General features: G+C 42.8%; 1 protein-coding gene across 1 annotated transcript in view; it reads right to left on the bottom strand.

Annotated features, from left to right (window-relative positions):
* LOC108623434 (uncharacterized) overlaps positions 1–23,884 on the bottom strand; it is a 213,758-nt gene that overhangs the window by 66,139 nt on the left and 123,735 nt on the right. The window contains exons 21-23 of the mRNA XM_026812198.1: positions 13,919–13,951; positions 6,582–6,629; positions 219–248 (exon numbers count right to left, since the gene is read on the bottom strand). Of these exons, the coding sequence (XP_026667999.1) occupies positions 219–248; positions 6,582–6,629; positions 13,919–13,951 (111 nt within the window). The remainder of the gene's footprint in view (positions 1–218; positions 249–6,581; positions 6,630–13,918; positions 13,952–23,884) is intronic.

Below are 23,884 nucleotides of genomic sequence, written 5' to 3'. Positions count from 1 at the left end.
TAATTCTAATCTGTGACCATACCTTATGGGAAAGTATATTTTGTTCTAAATACTCTTATAATTAACGCTTAAAAGTTCTAATGCAAGAAAGAAAATAAATATTCCGATGCGAACGTCGAACACCAGAGACGAAAAGAAAGAAGATTGAATATTAAAAGAAAAGAAATGGACGAAATAGAAAATGAGACGAAAAGCATGCGTAGTGAATGCTAGCGTACCTTTCGAAAGCGTAGTGTCTCTCGTCAAATCTGTAACACATAAACAAGCATGGTCACTAACACGCATTAGAGGACCGCGGCGCGGGGGTCGTTGGATCAGAAAAAAAGAGGCGAGTGCGCTAGCCCGACCCGTTTTACGAAACTAGTTTCAGTAACGGCCTTTACAGTGCGAAAGAGAAAGAGCCAAGGGGTACGGAGGATGAAAGCGAAGGGTGGCTGGATGGAGATTCAGGTGGATAAAAAGTAAAGAAGGAGGTGAACCAGAGCCAGAGAACCGCGAAGATTATTTGAGCCGGTAGACGGGTAGTTTGGTGCACATAAGTAGTTATACCTATAAGTAGACGTAATCATCACCAGAACGTAGGTAGGCAGACGGCCGAGGTTAATTTCCAAACCCTGCATTATATGGTACCCGAATCAACTTTTCCATAGCATAATAACCAATTTTATCATCTGCACTTGTAATTATATTCAGATTAGATAAGGTCCTCAGTTTAGTCCTTGCCCATTGTTCAACAAGAAAAACTTCGACCAAGCCCGCAATCTTTTCATCCGATATTCGTATCGAACTTATAGATCGACGAATGACTTAGACCCAGAAAATTTTCCATGCTGATTCTCGATCACAAAACTCGATCCATCGACTAATAGATCATGCTGCTAAAAAATCTCTCGCAGGTCATAAGAACGAGGAAAGAAGTTCGAAGTTGGCCATAAATTTCGTACTTGTCGGTTGTGCAGATATCAGAACCGTAGAAATGAGGGTACAAAACTCAGTTATGTGAATCGGCGAGGCTACTTATCCGGTTTTTACCATAGCGTGGACGAAACGCGACAAACGGAAGCCCGCGCGGACACGTTGCATTTACAATGCTATTTTTCTTCTAAATGGGATACTTCTTCTGATATCGCGATCGAGTCGAACCGGGGCCCAGTCCGCGTTTTTCCGATACAAGGCCCGCGGCCCCGGAATGTCGGTCGAACCGATAAAAACCGAATCAAATATCCTTCACCGTTCGGCTTTGGGGGGGCCCCGGCTAATGAAAATACCCATTGTTAACCGACTGGTTTTGCGTCGAAGAAATTTTCGGCCCCCAGCATCCGGGCATCGCGCGGCATTTCACTGCGACGTATTAGGACCAACGCGTAATTACCGAATTTCTTTCTCCAGATACTCTCTTCCCACTTTGAATTCGATCTTTACATTTGAAAAAAAGATTTCAGAATTTATCTATTTTCTTTGTTACAGGAATTGATACAAGAATCGTTTAACAATTTTTCATTAAAAAATATTTACGAGTCTGTTAGTTTTTTTTTTGTCAGAAATTATTTAACAAGTGTCTGATAAGAAATTACTTGTACTGCAGTTTTCGAGAGAATCTGAAGAGGTTTTTGGTAAAGAAGTACAGGCGGAAGAGGAAGGTGGTCTCCACTGGGAACGTCGAACCACGGCAATCGCAGTCAATTGCCATTACGGGAAATTAAATCAGTCGTGGTTCTATTTACGCGGACCCTAATGTCGTGTAAATTGACTGGCCACTGAGAGATAACGCCGAGGTCTCCGATGCTGGAGAATTGGACACACTGCAATCGAACGTCTTAACCATATACAATTGAACTGAAGAATTTAGTTCAGACATTTCCAGTTCATAGACGATGAACATTTAAAATCCAGTCATTCGTCAAATCATTTTTTATTTAAGTAAGGAGCTAATAAATTAATTAAAAATGGAAGATGTTCTATTTTTTTTATGAACATAAATGGATGGGGGTCATTTTTATTACACTATCCTTGGATAATAGTCATAGTGGCCCTTCCGTCTAGGAATCATTGAATTATTGTGGTGTTACGCGAATAACAGAATACACAAACTACCTTGACAGAGAATAAGTCGATGCTGGAGACCTCGGACCCTCGCATCGAACTCAAAGAGGCCAACTCGATCGAATCTAAATTAGAGCGAGGTTTCGATACCGCGGCGGAAGAACGTGAAAACAATTTGAATCGCGGCCGGTTGCATTCATTTGGGGATCGGTTTTGGAACGGTTTCTCCCTGATCCGCATTTAAGTTAGCCTCACGTTCGGCCGCAGCACGTGATCCAGCTGCTCGGGAGGAATCCCACGTATCCGTGACGTCACTCCTATCTCTCGGCGGCAACGTGCAAGCTGCACGAGCCGATATACGTACGTATGTATACGTGGTATATGTATATACCGAACGCGTCGGGCGCGAGACTTCTGTCTAGTCCGCTGACTTATTAGGAATTCCGCTCGTCCCACGTGCAGAAATTCGGCCCGACCACGTGCACTCTCGCCGGACGCACGTTCTTATAATTTCCGAGACAGCGTTCGACTCCTCAAATCGACCGAACCCGTTCACTACATTTTCACTGATCGTCGATCACTTTCACCGATCGCCAGATTACTTAGCTTCAACGTTTCCTACATGAAAATGCAACGCAGTTCTCCGGCACTTATATAGAACGTTAAAAGGAACGTGGTAAACGATCTTAATCGATGTTGAGATAAATCAAACGGTTGTACGAATAAAGTTTTTATAAGAGAATTTTTATAAGAACATGTTCAGAAACTTATATACAGATTTTCTGTACGGCAGTAAAAAATGGTGAGGCACTTTTTCACGTAACGATTAATCACGACATTATCGTTTAATTGATACTCCGGGATGATGTCAGAAAAGTATGCGGACCTGGTGTGTATTCTTCCAACCCTTTAAATCACGTAGGATAATAAGTCTCGCGAATGTCCCAGCGTATAGCGTGATAACTCACGATGATAGATATTTGTAGCCGAATATTCGTCGCGCGTAATCCTTTCTTTGTATCGAAAAAGAATTTTTACCCCCCGTGGCTACCGGAGCTAACTTTGAACCATATCTCAGAGTGCAGCGATAAAAATTGATCAACTCTATCGACGAGATTCCTCCCGGAGGCGATTGTAATTGGGTAACAATTACTATAAGTATCGAAAAACAGCGTTAAGGAAGAATCAGAATGAAAAATAAAAACCGAATGATCGAGCAGTTTGCGCGGATCTTCTTTTGCGAGACCCTTAAATTGGTAAATAAACTGTGAACAATTTAACTGGAAACCGCGTCGAAAAGTGCATCACCCGACCATGAAATAATTGATTTCTAATCACTTCTGGCTCTCAATCGACTGAACGAAGAATCGTAGAACAGATTTCATGTACGGATCAGTTCTTTGACTGTTACGACCTCGTCAGAAGATAAGCAACCTTTAAACAGGCTCCCATCTCAAGGAGGGAAGAGAAAAACTTTGGTAAAAAGGCACGAAAACAAAGAGAAAGCAAAAAGACGAGCGCAGAAGGAGTCGCGTCCCGGAGGCAGGTAACACGGTGAGAAGAGGAGAAGAATGCTCAGTATAGATCACCGGGAGCGGAGCGTAAAACGCGGGCCATTGGTTACGGTAGGCGAGAGCGTGTAGAAACGCGCATTGTCGAGGCGTCATAAGAGCCGGGTAGGAAATCGCGCGCGACAATGGAAGGAATCTCGAGGAAGGAGGCTGAACGAAGTACGTCTCATCTTTAAGAAAAGTACCCCCCCGGATGTCATCGAACCGCCGCCGACGGAAAAATCATCCTCTTTATCTCGAACGGCGTTATTTATCGACCGGTTGAATATTCAGACGAGTCGTCGAGACACAATCAGGGAAACGCGGGCCTTCAGGAGACGAACAGCCACGGTGTTCCCTGAGTACCGGCGCGTGGATATTGTTGGAGAACCAGGCTGGACGTCGCCTCGGTCGTCAACGCGAGGACAATGCCGCAAGAACGGAATGCATTAATATTAATAGTGGCACCGAGAGAAAAGGAGCTTCCCGTAACGGTGCGCCGCCGTTTCGAGGTACCTCCCGATGCTCACTGGCCTCATCCAGTTTCGCCAGTTTTATCCAAGAACGAAACTACTTTACCAATTATTGTATCATGTATATAAGGCTTTTGCAAATCACTATGTAATAAATTGTACATCAATAATCGTCTTTTTCTTTATAATTTCATTAAGAGATATTATGAGATCGATGGATTGGCTTATGAATCTTTAGTTTTCTGAATATCCAATTTGCACAAGAAAGTTTCACCCAAGAGAACGCAACTATTTTCACAAACGTTTTGAGACTCGAAACTCTGATGAAACATTAATTGATAACGAAATAAGAAGAAGAATCTTTTGATACTGGCGAATGGTGTTTTTGGCTAAAAGAGAACGTTTTCACGGGTAGCATCTGACTTTGACTTGTTAGGTTTGCAGGCGAAGAATACTTGCCATTCGATAAGGTTGTCGCCTGGAGGATTGGTTCCGCCTCCCAGGTCGCCACCCGTTTACGCCCACGTAGGTACCTTTTCTTTATCATCGCACCTTCACGGTTACCGTTGTTACGCCGCGTTACACCAGCCACAGTGGCTTCACCGTTAAACCGTACCCGCTCCGCCATTAGTACGTGCGAACGTTCAATTATCTCTCAGATATTTTAATCCTAGCTGAACCGCGAAATAGGCATCGATACTATCTACCAAATCATTCTCAACCTCCATCTATTTTCAATTTCAATAATGATTTTCATTTTAATATCTGGCTACTTGATTCTAATCCTAATCAACTTGTCCACAAAAACTGAATTGGCGATGTTAAATCACACATTATTACGTTCATGTAATATAATATAATAAAATTCTATTACCTATTACTGAAATCATATATAATTAGCAATCTATTTACACGGATCAACATCTATTTTCTGATCCTGTACATTAATACTCAGGCTCGAGAGCCACGAATCAAAGACAATGATCTACAAACTAAAAACAGCGGTCGGTTTTGACGGAATCTCTTGTGAAGATAAGAAGGAACCGCGTTCCTGTCGTCCGCAGCCGGGACCGTACAACAATACTCGACCACGGGCCTGATGAATTATTGTCAACAACGGAACGGAATGGGTTAGGACCTTCCGCAGAAATTTTATATATACATATATCTATCTACAAGGCGGCATCTTCATAACGCGAGCAAAGCTTTTTGATAGTCTTGTAGGTTCAGTCTTAAAGAACGCGGTGAGATCGAGAACGAGATACAAAACCGAGAACTCAAACGCTTTGTTCCACCGTCGCGCTTAGGTGTACGAACCACCGTTGGTTAATTAAACCAAACACGAAGGCGTAGAATTCTGACATACCTCGCATTTTTTATGCACTTCAGTTTTGCCCAATTTCTCTCCCTGCCAGAAAGTTTTAATAATGTAACAATAAGCAAAATCTTATATAATAGTATATCATTATACATATGCAACAAAATGTGTACAAGAATTTTCTTTAATACAGCGAATTTTAATTTTCTGTACTTAATGGAAGAGAACATGCTTTGTTGATTTGCAACAACAGATTTTTGAGGGACAGATAGGAGTATTAAGAGTGCGTACGTGTACGAGGGTATGCTAATTCTCTGAGTTAACCGAGGGTAGATTAGGCTTACACTGATACTCATGGGTATCATGTAATTTAAATTAATGACGGAACACGAGTATTGCATTATATTAGATGCAATTCTAAATATTCTTCCCATAGTAAATTATCAAACAAATTGAAACATATTATGTATGACACGAAGTAAATATGTACAAGAAATATATCGCACTGTACTAAAAACAAGTCTCATTTACTTAATGATTTTTCTAATAATTTCTAAATTAAGAAAAGACAGAAGTATTCGAATAAACAAAGAATATGGATAGTATGCGTGCGCGTAGAGAAAAACAACGCAGCCAGTGGAACAGCTTAGGACTTAGGAGAAGAGCTGATCGGGCTACAGCGTTCCGTTGCTCGGCTGACCTCGTCGGGTAATAAGAACGAATGTGATTCTATTACGGGTTCAATTGTTACGGCGGCGGATAGGCCCCATCCTCGATGCCTTCAACTAGAGAGGGTAGATGATCGCGACCGATAACGCGGCCCGGGATGATTTTACTCGCCGCTTATACGGCGATCGACACTGATACCGATTTCTCGATGACCCAAACAGTTTTCAAAATATTCGATTATCACCGAGTCTCACGCGATTTTCCAATTCGTACGAATACATAAAATCTGTAATATTTGCTCCCCTGGTTTAATTTAATTCATAGACGTATTAGATCGGCGATTAGAACAGTGAACATAGATTCAAGAAATTCATACATATGCACCAATCTATTGAAATAAAGAAATCGCGACTGGCAATTGAATTTAACGAAGAATATTGTCTTTTGTTCGAGTTTTATGAGGGATATAAAAATGGGAGGATATTCGAAAAACGTTAGAAATTGCTCGACATAGAGACTTGTACTCACCGTGCGTTGACGGAGGTAGGGTTTCCAACGTCGTCCATGGACGGTTTCCTAGAATGAAACCACGAATGAAATTCGTTATTGTTCGGTTGGAGCTGCATCAGAGCAGGGTATTTATACGAGCTGTACAGGTTCGGCGTTTGCCACATTCTGCTGTACATTTGCGCGTCCATCGTTCGTATCATTCATCCCCGAACTGACCAAAAATTACTCATTCTATCCAGTCATTACCCGCCAAATGTCAATTTTATAATCATTTCAAATAGACCTGGTTAGACACGATATCTGTTCACCGTCGCACAATTTGTCTTAGCATGGCACTTAAAAAGTTCGATTAAACAGCCGAACGTTCACCAAAATAAGAGATCGCCAAATGTCAATAAGAACGGGAATCACGAGAGTATGAAAGTTGATATCGATACAGTTCACAGTTTGTTCACTTTGTTTCCGCAAAGCACGTGGAACGAAGTACAGCCCCTGGAGAGGGAGAACGAAGAGGACGAAGAGGAACGCGCGAGCCGGTGACTTTTGACAGGCGCAACACGCACGCGGTCTGAGGGCGTGTGCATAAGTGTCATCGAGTAGAGGCGCGTGTCGGCCTCATGCTCGGCCTTGCCGCAGCCACCCCCGTCGGAAAGCCACCCCCACCAAGGGATGCGCGCGACCCTCGAGCGCGCCACGCTTCTTACCCCCGCGACATAAGGGCTGCTTAACTCCCGGAACGAGTTTTCACGGTTACAGAACGGTTCGTTGTGAACAACTCAGAGAATCTTTACTGTAGTTTTCGGATAAATAATGATGTTTCAATGAGATTCTATATGAAATCCATTTTTCGATATTTAGAATTTGGAAGAAACTGTGCTTGGAAAATATTTCGCAGGTTTAATCGGTGGTATTAAAGGAATGTTACTTATTTCGAAGTCGTAATAAAGGCAAGAGGGAACTTCATCTGAGTATAGTAAGGAAAGACATGTACTAATCTGTGGACAGAGGGGTTAAACCCTTAGCCACTCGCGCCCTAACGCGTCTCTAAGGATGCTCTCTTTGCCACTTCTCCGCGAGGGTCACCGAATGCTTTTGACTAACCCCGAGTACAATTCATCCTACGCTTCTGCATTGTAATTCAAAGAAGGCTGCGGAACTCGACTTAGCAAAATCTCGAAACAAGTTTCCCCTGATGTAAAAAATTTGTAAATGTCATCATGTATGTATGGGTACGACTAGAAGAGACTTGCAAGTAAAGTTATGACAATTTTCTTCTGATACCACACGAGATCTGCAAGTGTGACTGGAGGGTTGACCACGGTATACATTTGAATAAATATCAGAAAGAATAAGGGCGCGTCGGAAAGCTGTGCGATCATGTTTTTTTGATCACGACACGGAGCAAGGAGCTCGGTGCTCCATCTTCATTTGCCTGAGATCAGAAGGGCCACGATGCCAATAAAACCGCCTATCTCGATCGGTGGATCGCGTGTATCTGTGTCTACGCCGCAACGTCACCCCTCGACCCGAGACTTCCTCTCGAAGGGAAGATCGCCGATTAAAACCCAATGGGATTATATCCTTAAACCGTATTGCCGTTCCCGAATTTATACAAAACCGATATATTTTTTTATCGTTTCTCCTGCCATTAAAACTCCAATTTTATTCGACCTTATAAAAAACCCAAACGATCGCTCCAACATTTTTGTACCCCCTTAATGTGTTTCAATAATTATGCATAAATTATTTCAGATTATTATAGTATGCTGCGATTTCGGAAAACTTTCACCGGTTTAATAATGAACCACTGGCGGCTCATTAGGCACAGCCAGGGATACTTTTCCTACAAGAGAAAAAGTGAAGCGTAGCCTGGTTACGCTAGATTTTGTAACGCCTTAACCGGTAACTAGTCCGGCTGGACGTCTACAGAGAAGCCGGTATCTAACCGGCCCGAGACGTTCCTTTTACGAAAACGTTCCCTACGCCGCATCTCGCGTCGTTCGCTGTTACGACACGGTGATGCTCATTGCCACCGACGATGCACTACTGCATAAGTGCTAACGAGCACCTTCTTATACTCTAATACCTTTTCTGTTTTCGAACTGATTCCGACAAAATATATACATCGATTGCTATCAAGACATACTGTTAAATAATCTTCCTCAGAATAAAATTCTAATAATGGATTTCATTTATCATTTCTATGCATCTTGTAAAACAATATTTTGTACACTTTTTGCATATCGTATTCAAATTATTGATGACACGTAGTAGATAAACTGTAGAATAAAAAGCGACAGCGATTTCCACTAAACGGTTTACCGAGTAAGAATGGATTTGGAGTATAAGAAGCGTGACGCGGGTTAGGCTCGCGAGGACGTCGCGTGTATTCTCGCAAAGAAAAGGTTGAAGCCGGGAGGGTAGAAGTAAGTACCCGATACCAAATTAAATGATAGGCCGGCGTGCGCGCCGCTACCGGAGACCTGTCCTCATTCCAGAGCCATTTTCGGAAAAGCAGCATTTCATTGCCGCTCCGTGGTAGTCGAAAAAACCGAAAAAACTAGAGAGGGAGAGAAAGAGAGAGAGAGAGAGAGGGAGGGTACGGGGAAGAAAAGCTGAAGGCAGATAATCGCGGACAATGTCGGCCGTATACGGCCGGCAAAAAGTTATTTGTCAATTAATACACGCGTAGCGTGTAACCGTCCGGCATGAATACGCATGGAAACATGGACGCGTGGTCCCGGTTAACGCTGTCGCCGTTTTACGCTGATGAGAAGAAGCCAATCATAGGGCGAAAAACGGGTCGAATCCGAGCGGATCGGTGGAATCGTTTCTAGAAGAGCGCCGGACCACTACAATGGAATGCTTTGACCGGATCCGATGCCCGTTCCTGATCCAGGATGGATCGACAGAAGCTGCCTCGTCAGACCCCGTGGATCCTCGCTGTCGATTCACCACGCATTTTTAGCAGCGTGCCGCACAAAGCGATCTCGAAATTGGCTTCACCACTACACGTGTCCGTGACACTTTCCTCTTACGTCAGAGAGGTTCAGAGTTCAGATGCCAGCGCTTCCGGAAATTCTTTTCAACTTCTACGTTTAATAATTATCAATCGACTGCAAATATTTATATCGAATATTTCTGGTATAATAACGTGCCCGCGTATTTGTGACATTTGCAATCTAATTATGAATAATTATATGAATAATAATTATAATTAATTTTTATAGAATAAAGTTCATTAAAACTGCAGTACGTTCAATTATTCTATCCTTTCAAACTATCTGTACTATTTGATATCGCAAGAAGAAATATCATTTTATATGAGAATAAGACACATTAATAAGAAAAAATTGTTTGAAGACATTCATACGTTTCTTACTGTCACAGCAATTAATAATTGAGAAAATTGGTATCAGACAAAGTATGCGGTGTCCTCGCACGCATTTTCCATTAAAGGCACGGTAGGCAAGAAGGGATCGGAGCGCGATTATATTAATTAGCGAATACCGTGAAACGGGCGCGCGCACCGAAAAGAAAAATCGTCGCGTAGCAAATATATATCGATGACGTCGCGAAAAAAGCCGGAATGCCAAAGGGCAAAGACGGTTTGGCACATTTTTTAAATCGCAGGAATGCCGATACAAGCTATTAGAGGGAGAACCCAGGCCGGGTGGTTCTTACGTGGAATCGTTAACCTCGGGAACCGGGTGGTTAGCCAACCGATAAAAGACCTCGCGTACGAGCTCGGAATTAATGAAACGAACGCGACGGATGTAAAACTGTCGCACCGGGTAACTGTCAGAAGAAACGGAAACTGTACCGCGACAGAGCTTAGCTAGCGATCGAACGTGCTCGTCTTTTATCCCCGTTAACCATTTTTTCGCCTCGCGCGACACGTTAACGTATGTTCCTACGTGAACATCGTTGCAATCAGGTTTTCATGCCTGACCGATACCCTATAGGCTTAACTGGGCATTTTGCTCAGATTAAGAAGTCACAAGTAGTCTCACGCAGTAATTGATCAAAGAGTTTGACATAATTATTGCATTCGAGCTTGATTCGAATTATTGTATCGGCGCGATTCGATCTGAATCATCGCACTCATTTTACTATTACGATATATTTATAATCGCCTGACAAAATTTACTGATAGTACAGTGCCGTAAGCTTTCTGGAGTCGCGTGAACAATTTCATCGGTTCCTCGCCGCAAGGGTCAAGAGTACGGAGAGAAAAGAAAGGTATCGAAGATAGAGAGAGAGAGAGAGAGACAGAGAGAGGGAGAGAGTCGCGGCCGGAGTTCGTGCGAAAGAACGAATGGAAGAAAGAGAGAAGTTCGTACGCGCGCGTGTGCCTTGTGGTCACCCGTGGGGCTCCCATTCAACCGGTGGCTCGACTCGCCCACTCATTCCTTCATTCATACACGCTGCACGCGATTTGAATCGATAAGCAAACCGCGGAAGCGAGCAAGCCTCCGTATTGGCCTGCCGCCTTGTACCGACGTTTCGAATAAAAAAAGGCTTGCAGTTTTTCTCATTATATAAAAATTACTACTTAACGAAAGACTTAGAAAAATTGTTGAAGATCGAAATGAAAAGAAACACTGATGTGTATGTCGAAGAAAAAATATTGTACTCGTAAGCCAAACGTGATTCGCTTATATCTAAACAACATGCGTGGAGGAGAAGCACATATATTCTACGCATCTCGTTTTGCACCCAACCTCAGGTTTATAGTAGCGTACAGAAGAAGAAGAAGAAGAAGAAGAAAGAGTGGCTACTATAGAGAATCGACGAAGGATCCGAAGAGGGCGAGGAACGTGGAGGCGGAGGTGGGGGCGGTGGTAGGGTGAAAGGGTGACCGAGGGGGACCTATACGACCGGTCGGCTGGACAGACGCATGGACGGACAGGATGGAAAGACAGACAGGACTGGAGACCGCTCATTACGGGCGGCGCATGCGCGAGGAATGCGGCGGCTCTGGTCTCCTCGATACAATAAATATAGGATCGGATCGGATCCGATCGGATCCGATCGGCAGACCAAAGCTGAACGAGGACCGAGCCATCGAGCCGGGTAACTGGCCGAAGGAGGACGGCCACCGGAGGACGGGGAGTAAAGGATGAATCGATGAACGAATCGGCGGACAACAATGCCGAGTGTAGTAACGACATCCAGTTAAATCGAACGGCAGCAAAAAAATGCGCGGTTGTTTAAGAGAACAGCGTATACCAGTGCGCGCGCGTATTCCTCGAGAGAGGACCAGCTTCCGGCAAACGACCCATCGAATCTCTGTTATTACCCAGCCCGTGGCCTTATTCAATCGATTTTTGATTAGCCGTTCTTCTGCAATTCGCAGATGGATTTATTGCTCGATAATTTAAAACCAATGAAAAATCCTCAGTTTATATAGATCGTTTATCATTCAACTGATGTCCACTTTTACGCATACCAAACGGTTTGTACAATTTATTGGAAATTCGTTATTAAATAGCATCGTCATGGACAAACGCGTGAACATATTGAAACAAGAACGGACATCGGTAAAAAGATTGATGATTCTCATAAGATCGTACATGAAAACGAGCAAACTCGACTAACGTTTTGAAGAATTCAGCATTAATGAAAATCATTAGCGGTATAATCGAACAAGAAGAATGTTCAAAAGCCCGGTGATCCGCTCGTTCTTTTTATTCATTACCGGATAATTTCCTTGGAACAACGCCATTAGGCTCGGATGCCGTTAGGGTAGTCCGGTCGCGCGTTCGCAAGTTAAAGGATCGCGATGCACTTGAAAGATGGGCGCCCGGTTTTAAAATTGTAGGGGAGCGGACGCGCAGAGCCGATGCGTTCGCGATATAAACGCTGATCAATCAGGCTCGTCGGAGCATTTAATCGATAGTTCAATAATTATTAACCCGGGCAGCAGATTACGCCGGCTTTACGAATTCCCCCGTACGCGCGCACTCGATAGTTTTGTTTCGCGACTTTATAAATTGCCTGTCTCTAACGATCTCTTTCAGATGAACAGCTCATTAACGACGCGTATAAATTATTCCGGCGATATTTCAACGGTATCGTACCAACCATCGTGAATAATCTATTCCCTTATAACATTCTTATAATGCAAACCTTTGATTTATCATCGCAACTTTTACTGATCGTGTCTGACGAAACATTTCGTTTCTCCGATAGAATATTTCGTGTCGGTGTCAAAAGTTCAACATATTTTTTTTACAACGTATACTCCACTTTCCGTGGACCTGCGAAGACGCAGAATACAAATAAACAATTTTCCAATACCAATTTCGACGAATTTGCCATAAAACCGCTAATTCCGTCTAACAAGCGCGTCACCCATCAATCGCCTTATTCAAACAGCTAAGCCATTAACCAGCTGTACCTTCGGCACGAGATTAAGTTGCCAGATACACATCGTTTTCCCGGTTGGAAACCGCATTACACGCAAATGAGCGTAACGACGACGTGCAGCCGGGCGAGAGCGGTGGAAAAAAAAAAGCCGAGGGTGAAGGAAGAAAGAAGTATAAGCGCGGCGCGCGAATAGCTCGGGAGAGAAAGTATTCCGTGAACGGGCAAAAAGCCGGCATCGACATGTCGATCGAAAGAAGTGTCGCTAATTTGATGTAGCCGGTGTATACGGCGGTGAGTATGCCGGAGTGGTTTGGTCACTCGCGAGTTGATTTATACCGGTGGGCAAGAACCTCGTGGCGAAGCCGCGCTCATTGCTATCTCTCTCTCTTTCTGCTCACTTCGAACAATGGAATTGCGTCGCGACGTCAATCTCTCTGTATTATTCACCTACTCCCCTTTATATCCCTAGCCTGGCTCCCTCCCCCCCTTTTTTTTTATTTCAATTTTTGTTTCGTTTTTTTACCCCGAGTTCAAACGGTCTCTCTTTTTTCGGGAATAAATTCTGAGTCGAGGGATCGTTTAAAACGGTGTTACAAGAGGGACTCGTTTCTTTCAACGGCGACGCTTTTAACTGGCTATTTTTAGACGGTATACGTGAAACATTTTCGGCTGCTATTATACAGAAGAATTGCAATAAACTTGTTCTAATTTCACGGGTATCGCTTCAAGGCTGTGATTCGGTTGATCAATCGGTACGCGTTTTCGGCTATAATATTTCAACGTTTCAAGGTAAGTCCGTGGAACGAGCCTTGAATAAATTCAGTTCAGGTCGTTTGATAATGGCCAAGGAACGCGACTTACAGGAATTGCTTGGAACATGTTTCTCATAATTTAGTTTTGTGAAAGCAGATAAGATTCTAGCTTTGTGATATATTATTTTTTTAGACAGTGTAAAAATAAAGATATTCGGATTTACATCTTACCTGTCAGTCCAACAGAGAGCGTCATCTCGATACCTGAAACAACCAAACAATTTTTATTAACCTCTGTCGTATAAACAATCTCATTATTCTATATCAACGATTAAATAAATCTTATATTTTATTATATAAACAGTATTAATTTTTATTATGTAAATTTCCTCTCGATCATTTTACACGCAATGGACAATGTTAATTTATTACAGTGCGCGATTCCCCTATTCCAGCGACGAAAGGACGTATCGCAGCTTACAGGAGAAAGCTTTTATATGAAAGCCTACAGTGTGAATAAGATCGGCGTCGTAAATTGCGCGCGAGGCTAATCTCACGGTTCAACGCGGCCATACACGTCGCATTTCCCGTATGAAATGCAAAAATTCTTGAAAACGTCAAACGATCTCGCAAGTCAATATTAAACTCCCTAATCTTTGTGTTTGAGAAATAATAAAAGATTCAAGATACAAATTTCTAATAAACGAGGACTTCTATGTTGCGTTTGAAAAATAGTATAAAATGTACATAATTTTTATTACATTTCTGACGAGTCTTATAAAATGTGAAGCATTCCTTCCAGAACTAAAAATTCGTCGAGTTACAATAAAGGGGAACAGCCTAGGCGGTGAAAAGAAGGCTAAAGCGTGGTGTGTCGCGGATGAATCAGAAGGTGCGAAGAAAGCGCGAGGGTGCTGTCAACGAGACATGATTTAAAGCCAAATATTACGACAGAAGGCGCATTTCTCGAGTGTCCCGGAGTTCCACCCCTTGGCGACCGTGGAAGGGGGATGGATCCCGTGAGTCGTGCAGATATGTCGGCCACGGTTTATTACCGGGATGCCGGAATGGCCCCGTGGAACATTGATTTAATGCGGGAGTAATTGGGCGACCGGACGTCTCTATGAGCACGCCACCTTCCGCCGCTAATGCGTTCTCGCCCTTCTAACCTTTCGGTTAACCACGCGGGCCACGATTCCTCTCTGTCTCTGACACGGCGTGTACACCCCTCCACCCACGGGACGCGAGACGCTTTATTGCCGGTTTTATTGCTCGATGAGTTTTACCCCAGATCGGCTTATGCCGCTTATTAAACTTTGATGTCACCGATACCTCGCGCCATCAAGCCTAACTAATACATGCTTTACGGATATCTCTAATATTTCTTAAGGTGGTTGATGCAAAAGGCTATTAGAAGTATTTTACGCTTCTCATAATGAAATCGATATTAACGAAATTACGTACACACCCATATTGATACCAATTCCCGGAATTTTAAGGAGACACCTGTGCAATTCTTATAAGTGTGCAATTTTTATAAGTATCCAACTCTTATAAGTATAACAGCCCATGATTCTCACTTTGACGTCGTTCAATCCGACACTTAACGACAAAATGTCTTTAGGAGTTTAACCGAACAGTGCCTCATTTCGTTCAAAAAGGCTTGCGGTGAACGAGGGAAGAAAAATGGTATTACCGGAATTCGCGATGATCGGCATCGCGTGCAGAAAATTGAAGGTTTCACGTAGATATGCGTGCGATATCGATGATGAAGTCTTCGAGCTGGTCAAATTTTATTAGCCACAAGTCCGTAATCGGTGTAGTGCCTAAATGCAAATGATTTCGAGACCGAAATAGCCGGGTTCCTTTTTCCGCCGTCGCGTACGAATTAACCAGTTGGGGTAATGCCCGAAAATTACTGAGCACTTAGTCGTCTCAAAGAATGCGCTCACATACTCGTTTCTACCTTCATTTTTGGTAACAAGGTCACCAATTTCACGTACAACCGATAGACTTTTCAATCTTATTTCAGCAGCGAGGAATTTTCGTTCCATTTGAGAATGCAATAAATTATATCAATTTCTTTTCAATGCAATTCACTACTCTTTTCTAAACTAGAAACTCGCACCAGTTTCTCAATAATTTCAATATTCAACCAATTGAACGGGACCAACGATTTGAGGGGTTCTTGAAAAATTTTAAATTATTGCACCACGCGTCTAAACGAATCGGAAACGGGTTCTTTGACTTAGGCATGCCGCAAACGTGCTCTTACAGCGACGATAATACGAGTCGGAGGTGGGTCCACACATGGCGCGATCACGTGTCCCGATCCGAATCGGTGTAAACTTTAACTTTGCTCGAACGCCGGCTGCGCGGAATGTCCGCCCCGAGGACGACTCGCGGGGGATGAGAGTTCGCGAAGGGGGCGAGGAAGATGTAATAACCGAGGCGATGTGTCGGCATAACAAGTGGCATTCTCGTTCGCGACACCTTGTACACAAGGAGAAAAATCGAGGGCTGCGTGCTTTGAGGTCGACTTCAACCCCCCATGTGAAATCCAGTTCGATTCTCTATGCTTCACTTATTTTTGAACTGCAGATTTTTTTTAAGTATTGTGGCGGCTGGTTACTGCCACGTTTTCTTTCAGGCTCTTCGCTTCTCTGTGCTTCTATTCTAACTTTTCATTCTATTGTATCAGGCCTATTTCTTAGCACTCACGCGTCTTTCCGATACTATTATACCAATGCGTAAAATGATCGATTTACTTATGTACATAAAAGTTTCGTTCATTCAACTTGGTGTACCGATTCCCTGAATGTTTTTTGATCCCTGATCAGTATGGTATTGTACCGCGTTAATTGTAAGTTGAGAGAGAGAGAGAGAGAGAAAGAGGGACAGAGAAAGGCAAATAAAGACGGATAGCCTGGTCGGGTGGCCGGATAAGAAACGCATTCCGGTTTTCGAAGGGACATCGGCACAACTGGGCCCGGGGTATCGGCAGCAGTTTTTCAGCGCGCCGCGCCGCTCGTGTCTCTTCTCCCGACATCCGTGCGAACGTAGGAGCTCAGGGTGTGGTGTCCCCGAGAGGGGTGAGAGAGGGCGAGAGACAGGCTACTGGTTCTCGTGCTCGTGGCCGTATGTATAAGGCCGCAAGAATGTTCGCCGTGTTGGTTCGATTAATCAGTCGTTTTTCGTGCTCCCGCTCTAGGCCAATGGACCGAGAAAAACTTAACGTATGTGATAATGCGCCAGCTATGCCTCTCCCTCCCCCCCCCCGCCGTCTGTCCCCTGCCCCTCTTGTCTCGTTTACTTCTGTCCACCCGTGCGTATATGTACGTTTCGTCGCAAGCTGGAACGCGGACCCGAATACACCGAAACGGACGGGACGAAACCTCGGCAAGGATCACTGACCGGCGTGCCAGGATTCAGCCGTGTCTTGCAAGGGAGTCAAACTTTTTTCACGGAGAGACAGCCACGGGGACACGTAACCAGAAGTTACTCTCGAATATAGCTACGCGATGTTTCAGCTGCGATCTTTAACGAGCCGCGAGCATCATTTTCATTCGATAAATTGATACGAGTCGAAGTTACCCTCGCAGTTTTTGGCATCGCGATTTTTCATATGAATCAAGACATGTATGTGACTTATGTGCAAGATATCAAAAGCTGAACAGACATCGCAATGCTTAAGAGAAATAGCTATCTAAGGTATGCACATTTTCTAATCTTGTACCATGAATGATTTTTGCTTTGCATAGAAATCTATCAAAGATACTTTTATCAGTGGTATAAAATCTATTGGAAACCTAAATCCATATTGCAACGCTTAAACGCTAGAAGAAACTATATTTTTTTATATTGATGCTATAAAATAACATAAGACGTACTAATCCCTCGGCGAATATGCGGAAAAACGATCTGGGCATAGTGATTAGTCTTTTTGCGTTAGTCTACTTAAGATTACGGTTGACTAGTCACGGCTAAAAGGCGTTGGCCCCGTCAACGTTTTCTGGGGGAGAAAACGTCCGGTTGACACGCGTTATGACATTCCTACTCCCGAGGTTGGGAAACACGCGTCGACCGATCGAAATCGACGCCTATAGAGTATAGAAAAATGGATGGGACCGCTTTCCGCTTCTCACTTGCGTCACGCACCACCTTCACGCTTTAATCGGACAGGTTTTTTTACTTTGCGCCGTTCTTCATAAAAATGAACACGCGTCCGCTCCTTAGATTTCATGTAAGAAAAAAAAAATTAGAAGGATTGAAAAAATTCTTTAATGGAAGAATATTTAACAAATGATCTGTCGATTAATAAATATAACAGATACACCGTCTACTTGGAACTTCTCTGAATTCTGACTCAAAGCAAACAAGTTCTCTCGCGTATCAACAATTTCCCGGAGTTGAAACAATTCCATTCCCACGCGGTTCGATCGAGTCGATCCGAGAACTCGTCACGAATCTACAAGAAACGGCGGAGGACCGTTGAGTCTCCTCGTTTCAGTGAAAAACGGGCGCGTACATAACGTGACGAAGCGATTAGGCGAGCGGAGACATGAAAACGAGTATCGCGGATAAAGGAACGAGGCGCATAAATCCTGAATAAAAGAGAGTGGATCGAAAAGAAGAAGCGTCGAAGAGCGACGCGAGCACGGAAAAGATATCGGAGGTGTCGTCCTCGGTTTGCGTATTTTATAACGAAATCCACGCGAGGTCGGGGGCGCCGAGTAGACTTCTCGCGGGACTCGCCAGTAAAAAAGTTCGCCGCGCGTTTGGAAAAACACGAGATTTCAATTAAAGAGACAAGCTTAGTAATGAGGCAGCGTGCGATTTATTGGCTCCCGATTCACGGCGTGGCGCCTAAACGTCTGCGTGCGTGGCCCGGCTCTCCCTTCGCTCGCAACTCGCGCCGAGCCACCGTCGTCACCCAGCACGCGCGTGTTAATGTATGCGTGCGTGCACGTGCCCTCCGGGCCCTTTACCCGCCGCGGCGAGCACCAACTGTTCACCGGCTAGCGATGGCCTGAACACCGATTCGAATCTCCCATCGCCATTCCACGTATAGATCTCATCAACCGCTTCGTTTCGACTAATGATTTCAAGATAACATTTCATGAACCTGTACACCGTTGTATTAAATACACTGATCTCTACCAGTTTCAGCATCTGTTAAGACGTCGATTTATTCGAAGCCCCCAGGATTCTCACATTTAAAAATCATAAAACAATTCATTAATATAAATGAATTTTTAAAACAAAAAAGGAAAGAAGAATTTTTATAAGAACGAATAACTTTGAATCTCGAAGGCGAAGGGCCATCGCTACCAACGATCCATGTTGAAACCGGGCTGGACCCCGCGTTTACTTCGACCTACCATATTCCTGGGGAATTGGCTCATTTGCATCCGATCGAGATTCATTACTGTATTGCCCGGTAATAGGACAGTCTCATTCGAGCCGATCACTTCGCATACTTTCTCATTCTCCCATCGACATCTCTCCTCGCTGCCTTATCTATCCTGGCCCTGATATTTCCAATACCGATGTCCTTCCACGGACACCGATCCTTAATGCGTTCTCTGACTCTCTCCGCTCTGGATTCGCCAGTCTCAATGTCTTTTTTATCTCCCAGTCTCGAGGATTTTTTAACCAATGGAAATTCCCGCGTTAACCAATAACCAAATGATTATATATATAATCTTTTAATTGGAATAATTTTCTACTATTCTTGTAATAAACGTTTGCATATTTCTTTCAGAATTTATCATTCATAGATGTTAGCTTCAAAATAATTTTATAATCTCAATATGCTTTTCTATTTGACTCACTATTTCATTTAGAATAAAATAATGTACATGGCACTTCATCTTGTTTAAACAAACTGGACTGTCTCGACAGAATAAAATTACTTAATCAGTTGAGAGTGAAATCAAAAGTAAACAAAATGTTCCAAAGGAATGTTATCTGTAGGTTGGGGAGGCTCGGTGTTTAAAGCATCTTGTAACAGCGACAATCGATAAGCGACGCATAATTGCCGAAGCCTAATTAACTTCTCTCGCGATTCAAGAACCTCGCGGATAACATTATGTTCGCGCTGATAAATGAGCCACCGATAAGGGCCAACTGCTTTTTGTTCATTCTCACATTTCTCCTATATCTGACAATCCTTTCGACACGAAACCTTCGTTTAATTAGAAAACTGTACTGTAATTTAATTTACATTTTACAGAAACGAATTGCACAATGATGTGATGAATAAAATTGTTTAAATGCAGGAAAATGATTTCTTATTTTTATCTCTATATTTCGAGCATTTGCTACTATAAATCTCCTGACAATAAATGAATTTTTCATATACATGTATTAGATTCAATACAATCACAATCACATTTTCACTTCATTTTCTAATTTTACGTCAGCAGACGATTTTTCCATGATGTACCAATTAACAAGCTTTTACCCAGTCAAATCATTTTTATGGGACGACGTTATAAGACACGCATCGCGACGATAGGGAAGAGATGATTGTCGGCAGCGTAGCTTAAAGACACGCTCCGAACGCGTAATCGTGTTTTCGTGTACACCGGGATCCGATAAGAAACGGGACGATACGAATCGTCAGCCCTGGGCCACGAATCACCCCGGCGCGGCGTTCCACATTATATCATATAATTTTTATCCGATCTCAAGTGCGATCTTTCTCAGTGAGTGCTCATGCCGGATATTATGCATGAGACCATAAGACATCATCGTTTGGTTATACAGGTTGTACGGCTTGCCATTACATGGAATAAACTATCAGAAAAATTCTGTTTTCACCGGTATCGATGTACGTACTCTTATTTCGTTTGTCAACAGTTTGTACATAGAAGACGGCAGATGTAGGAGATGTAAAAAATGAGTTCGAGAATTGCAATTGTATTCATTCATAAACTTGTCTATGGGTAAAATCAAACGATTAATTAAATATTACTATAGGAATAATTTAATTAATAAATCACAAGATGAAAGAAATCGAGATTGTTGTCTATCCATATGAATTTATACTTCAAGTTTTTATCAATACGATTCTTTTCATTCAAGTCACTTGCACGGTAATCGGCTCGTTCATTCATGTTCGTTTTACCTCACGATGAAATGCAACAGAATTTGAAATCGAAACAAGCAATAAATTAATACGAAGTATCGAAAAACGTGAAATTTCTTCATCTTACCCGGCCAATATCCGCTGTTATCCCGCACAAGAAGATTACGCGTAAGAATCGTAAGTCTGCAAGCCTCCCGCGTCTCGGATTCAACAAATTTTCGACGCATTAAGGGAAACCCCGTGGACATACTAAGAAAAAGGAATAACAATTACAGCGGAGCCGAAAATGCAATCCGGGCCGTAAGAACGCGGCAGCAGACGGAAAGTGCTTTTTCTCAGCGAGAGGCCGTATTCGGCGTCCGTGTAAAAACCTGGTGGACCGCGTACGGTACCCGAGTACCGTACTCGAACGATCCGATGAATAATACAGCCGCGGCGCAATTAGCCTCGCCGTTTTCAATTTAATCGGCGAATTATCAACCCTTCAGGGAACGGGCGACTGGTTTGACGCAAGAAAGAAACCGTGCTCCACCACCGCGCTGCGCAATGCCGAGTTGCGCAGCGGGTAGCGAGACGAGCAAAGAAGACCCGCGGTGTTCCGCTACCGTTCCTCTCGTTTGTCAAACCGTCAATGCGATGCGATAGCTGATTATCGCTTCTGATTGTTCAGGCTTCCATTCGACTTCGGATTCTGAATCCAGATACGCGATTTTATGCAATTTTTTCGTGAATTTATAACGATTTATCGAACTAAGAAGAAAGAAAAGAAATTTCGACATAAAAGACGTTGCCATATGAATATAACAAATAGATGTAATATTAAAATAATAAATTTCAGTTTAGATTTCAATCGTCAAGTGAATACTGTGAAAACACATTACTCATGAATCGTTAAATGAATGAAAAGGAATTGATCTTTAAGAACGGTAATTTAATATGTTTACTCGTACGACAGGAAAAATTACTATATACACGTACGTCAATGGGCTGCATAAACGGTTTATAAACGGTGCATGAACTGTTGAAACGATTAGTATTCATTGAACACGATATTTACCGTACTGTTGTCGTATTAATCAACGTAAGTACAATAGGTATTCTGATTGCTTAATGGCTTCATACACGAATACTACTGACCTACTCGAGAGAACCCTCCAGATTAACATTTTTCGCCGCCAGATCTTTTCGTCCTTTGAAACTTTCTCAATTTAATTAACGAGAAAGAGACGGAAGGAAAACAGAATGATTTAAATAAGTAAATGTAAATTTTGAACGCAGAATGGACAAGTGGATGAGAAACCCTTGTTCAACTCGGTCACAGTCATCCTTTCAATTGACGCTTGTTTAAAATTGTACGATTAAGTAGCGTTCACACTAAAAACTTACAGCTTATTCAGAATGAACAGGTGAATCAAGTATCTCTACTGGTGAATATTTCAAATGGAAGATTGCTCAGTAAATACCAAAACGTGAAACGGTCGAAAAGTTATTTAGTAATTATAGATAACTATTGTTTGCATTCGTAGGAAGACTATGATTGGTCGAGATGAGCTCTAGTCTAATTATGCATCGGATGATCGCAAACTATGAATTGCTGACCTCTTATTTGACTACGTTAACCCTTATTAACGATATCAAAACTACGATTATTATCAAGTCGTATTTCTTCGTTTAAATGAAATAATTTGTTAGACAAATCTAATCAAATTTCTCTACAGACTATCCTATCTTATCACGTCATATCAAGATTAGAACGATCGTCTCGACAGATGAATTAGAAAAATAAAAACAATTTCTATGAAACCTCTGTTTCGGAAACCTGTGCTAGAAACCGAGAGAGGAAAGCGTTAAATGCGTTCTTTAATCAGAGGTTCGCGCTCTCGAAAGCTACGTTTACGTGTATACGCGTGGATCCCTCGTACACGACGTTAATCGCGCCGGTATGTGGCGACGGCGAACAGTGCCGCCCACACAGTCACTTGACCTCCCTACGCCCCCGTATCTCTCAGTTAACCTTATCAACTCGATTCAACTCGACCTAACCGGTGTCGGACCGATGCTACTCGCGGCTACCCAGACGAACCGCTTTACCTATATTCAAGTACCTTCACACAACTGGGACCCCCAACTTGATTACCCTTCGACAAAACATTTAAAGGACACGATCCTACACAAAATAGGATAATGATTTGCTTTCTGTTTTTTTACTTCGGTGACGATATATTCCATAGGGTGTTAAAAATTGCACTTTTCCGTGCGGCACCAAGTCCCATTACACTACCACTCTTTAGTAATCTCTCCTCGGTGCTACTACTAATGTCTTTTGGACAACAGCTCCGTGAAAAGTATAGCAGAAACTGAGCCTGTTTCAAAGTAAAATAAGAAAGTACTAAGAGGGAATGCGTTCGGATCGGAATTGCGTTTTAACGAAGAAATCCCCTTGTTCGTACGTCGCGTGAAATATCGCGACACGGGGAGCTGGTATACACAGGCCCGGTGCGAGATTTGTATGCGTTGCGAGGCGATGTCGAACTGTCAGTGCCCGGCCGTCTCATTATTATCTCGTTTCGCGCGAGTAATTCATTTTTATGTTTCTCGGCTTCTGTTCGGTGATTCACGACCGTCTCACGTGGTGCATTCAAAATTCTCTAATTGTGACCATTCCTTTTCCTAAGTAAAGATTGTTCGACAAAGTGCTCCTCCTTTTTTAAATTTCTATTTTAATATATTTTTATGTAATCAAGTATCAATCCTTATTTCGACAAATAATTCTAAGTACGATTCGAATTTGGAAACCCATTAGAGAATCTTGAATAAGAAAGTGAGTTACATTCAAGTTTTCATATCAAACAATTTTAATACAGATTCGAATAAGAAAATCTTACGAGCAATCCTCTTTTACAAGCCGAATCGAATTGACGACATTATACAAGTACGAGCAGTGAAAACAGGAGGGAAGACCAGTATCAATCTAATAGTAATGAGCAGTGATGCCGAGCGGAAGACTTTGAAATATACATAGCGCGGGGATTATGTTTATGCATGCGGGAAAGGCGGCGAGAGCATTTTTCTTTTGATATGCCTTTCTCGCGGCTCCCGCGAGG

The sequence above is a fragment of the Ceratina calcarata genome, unplaced genomic scaffold (assembly GCF_001652005.2).
Source record: "Ceratina calcarata isolate Rehan_Ccalc_2016 unplaced genomic scaffold, ASM165200v1 scaffold115, whole genome shotgun sequence".
Taxonomy (NCBI): Eukaryota; Metazoa; Arthropoda; class Insecta; order Hymenoptera; family Apidae; genus Ceratina; species Ceratina calcarata.
The sequence above is the reverse complement of the archived record's forward strand: the minus strand, read 5'-3'. Positions and strand labels throughout refer to the sequence as shown.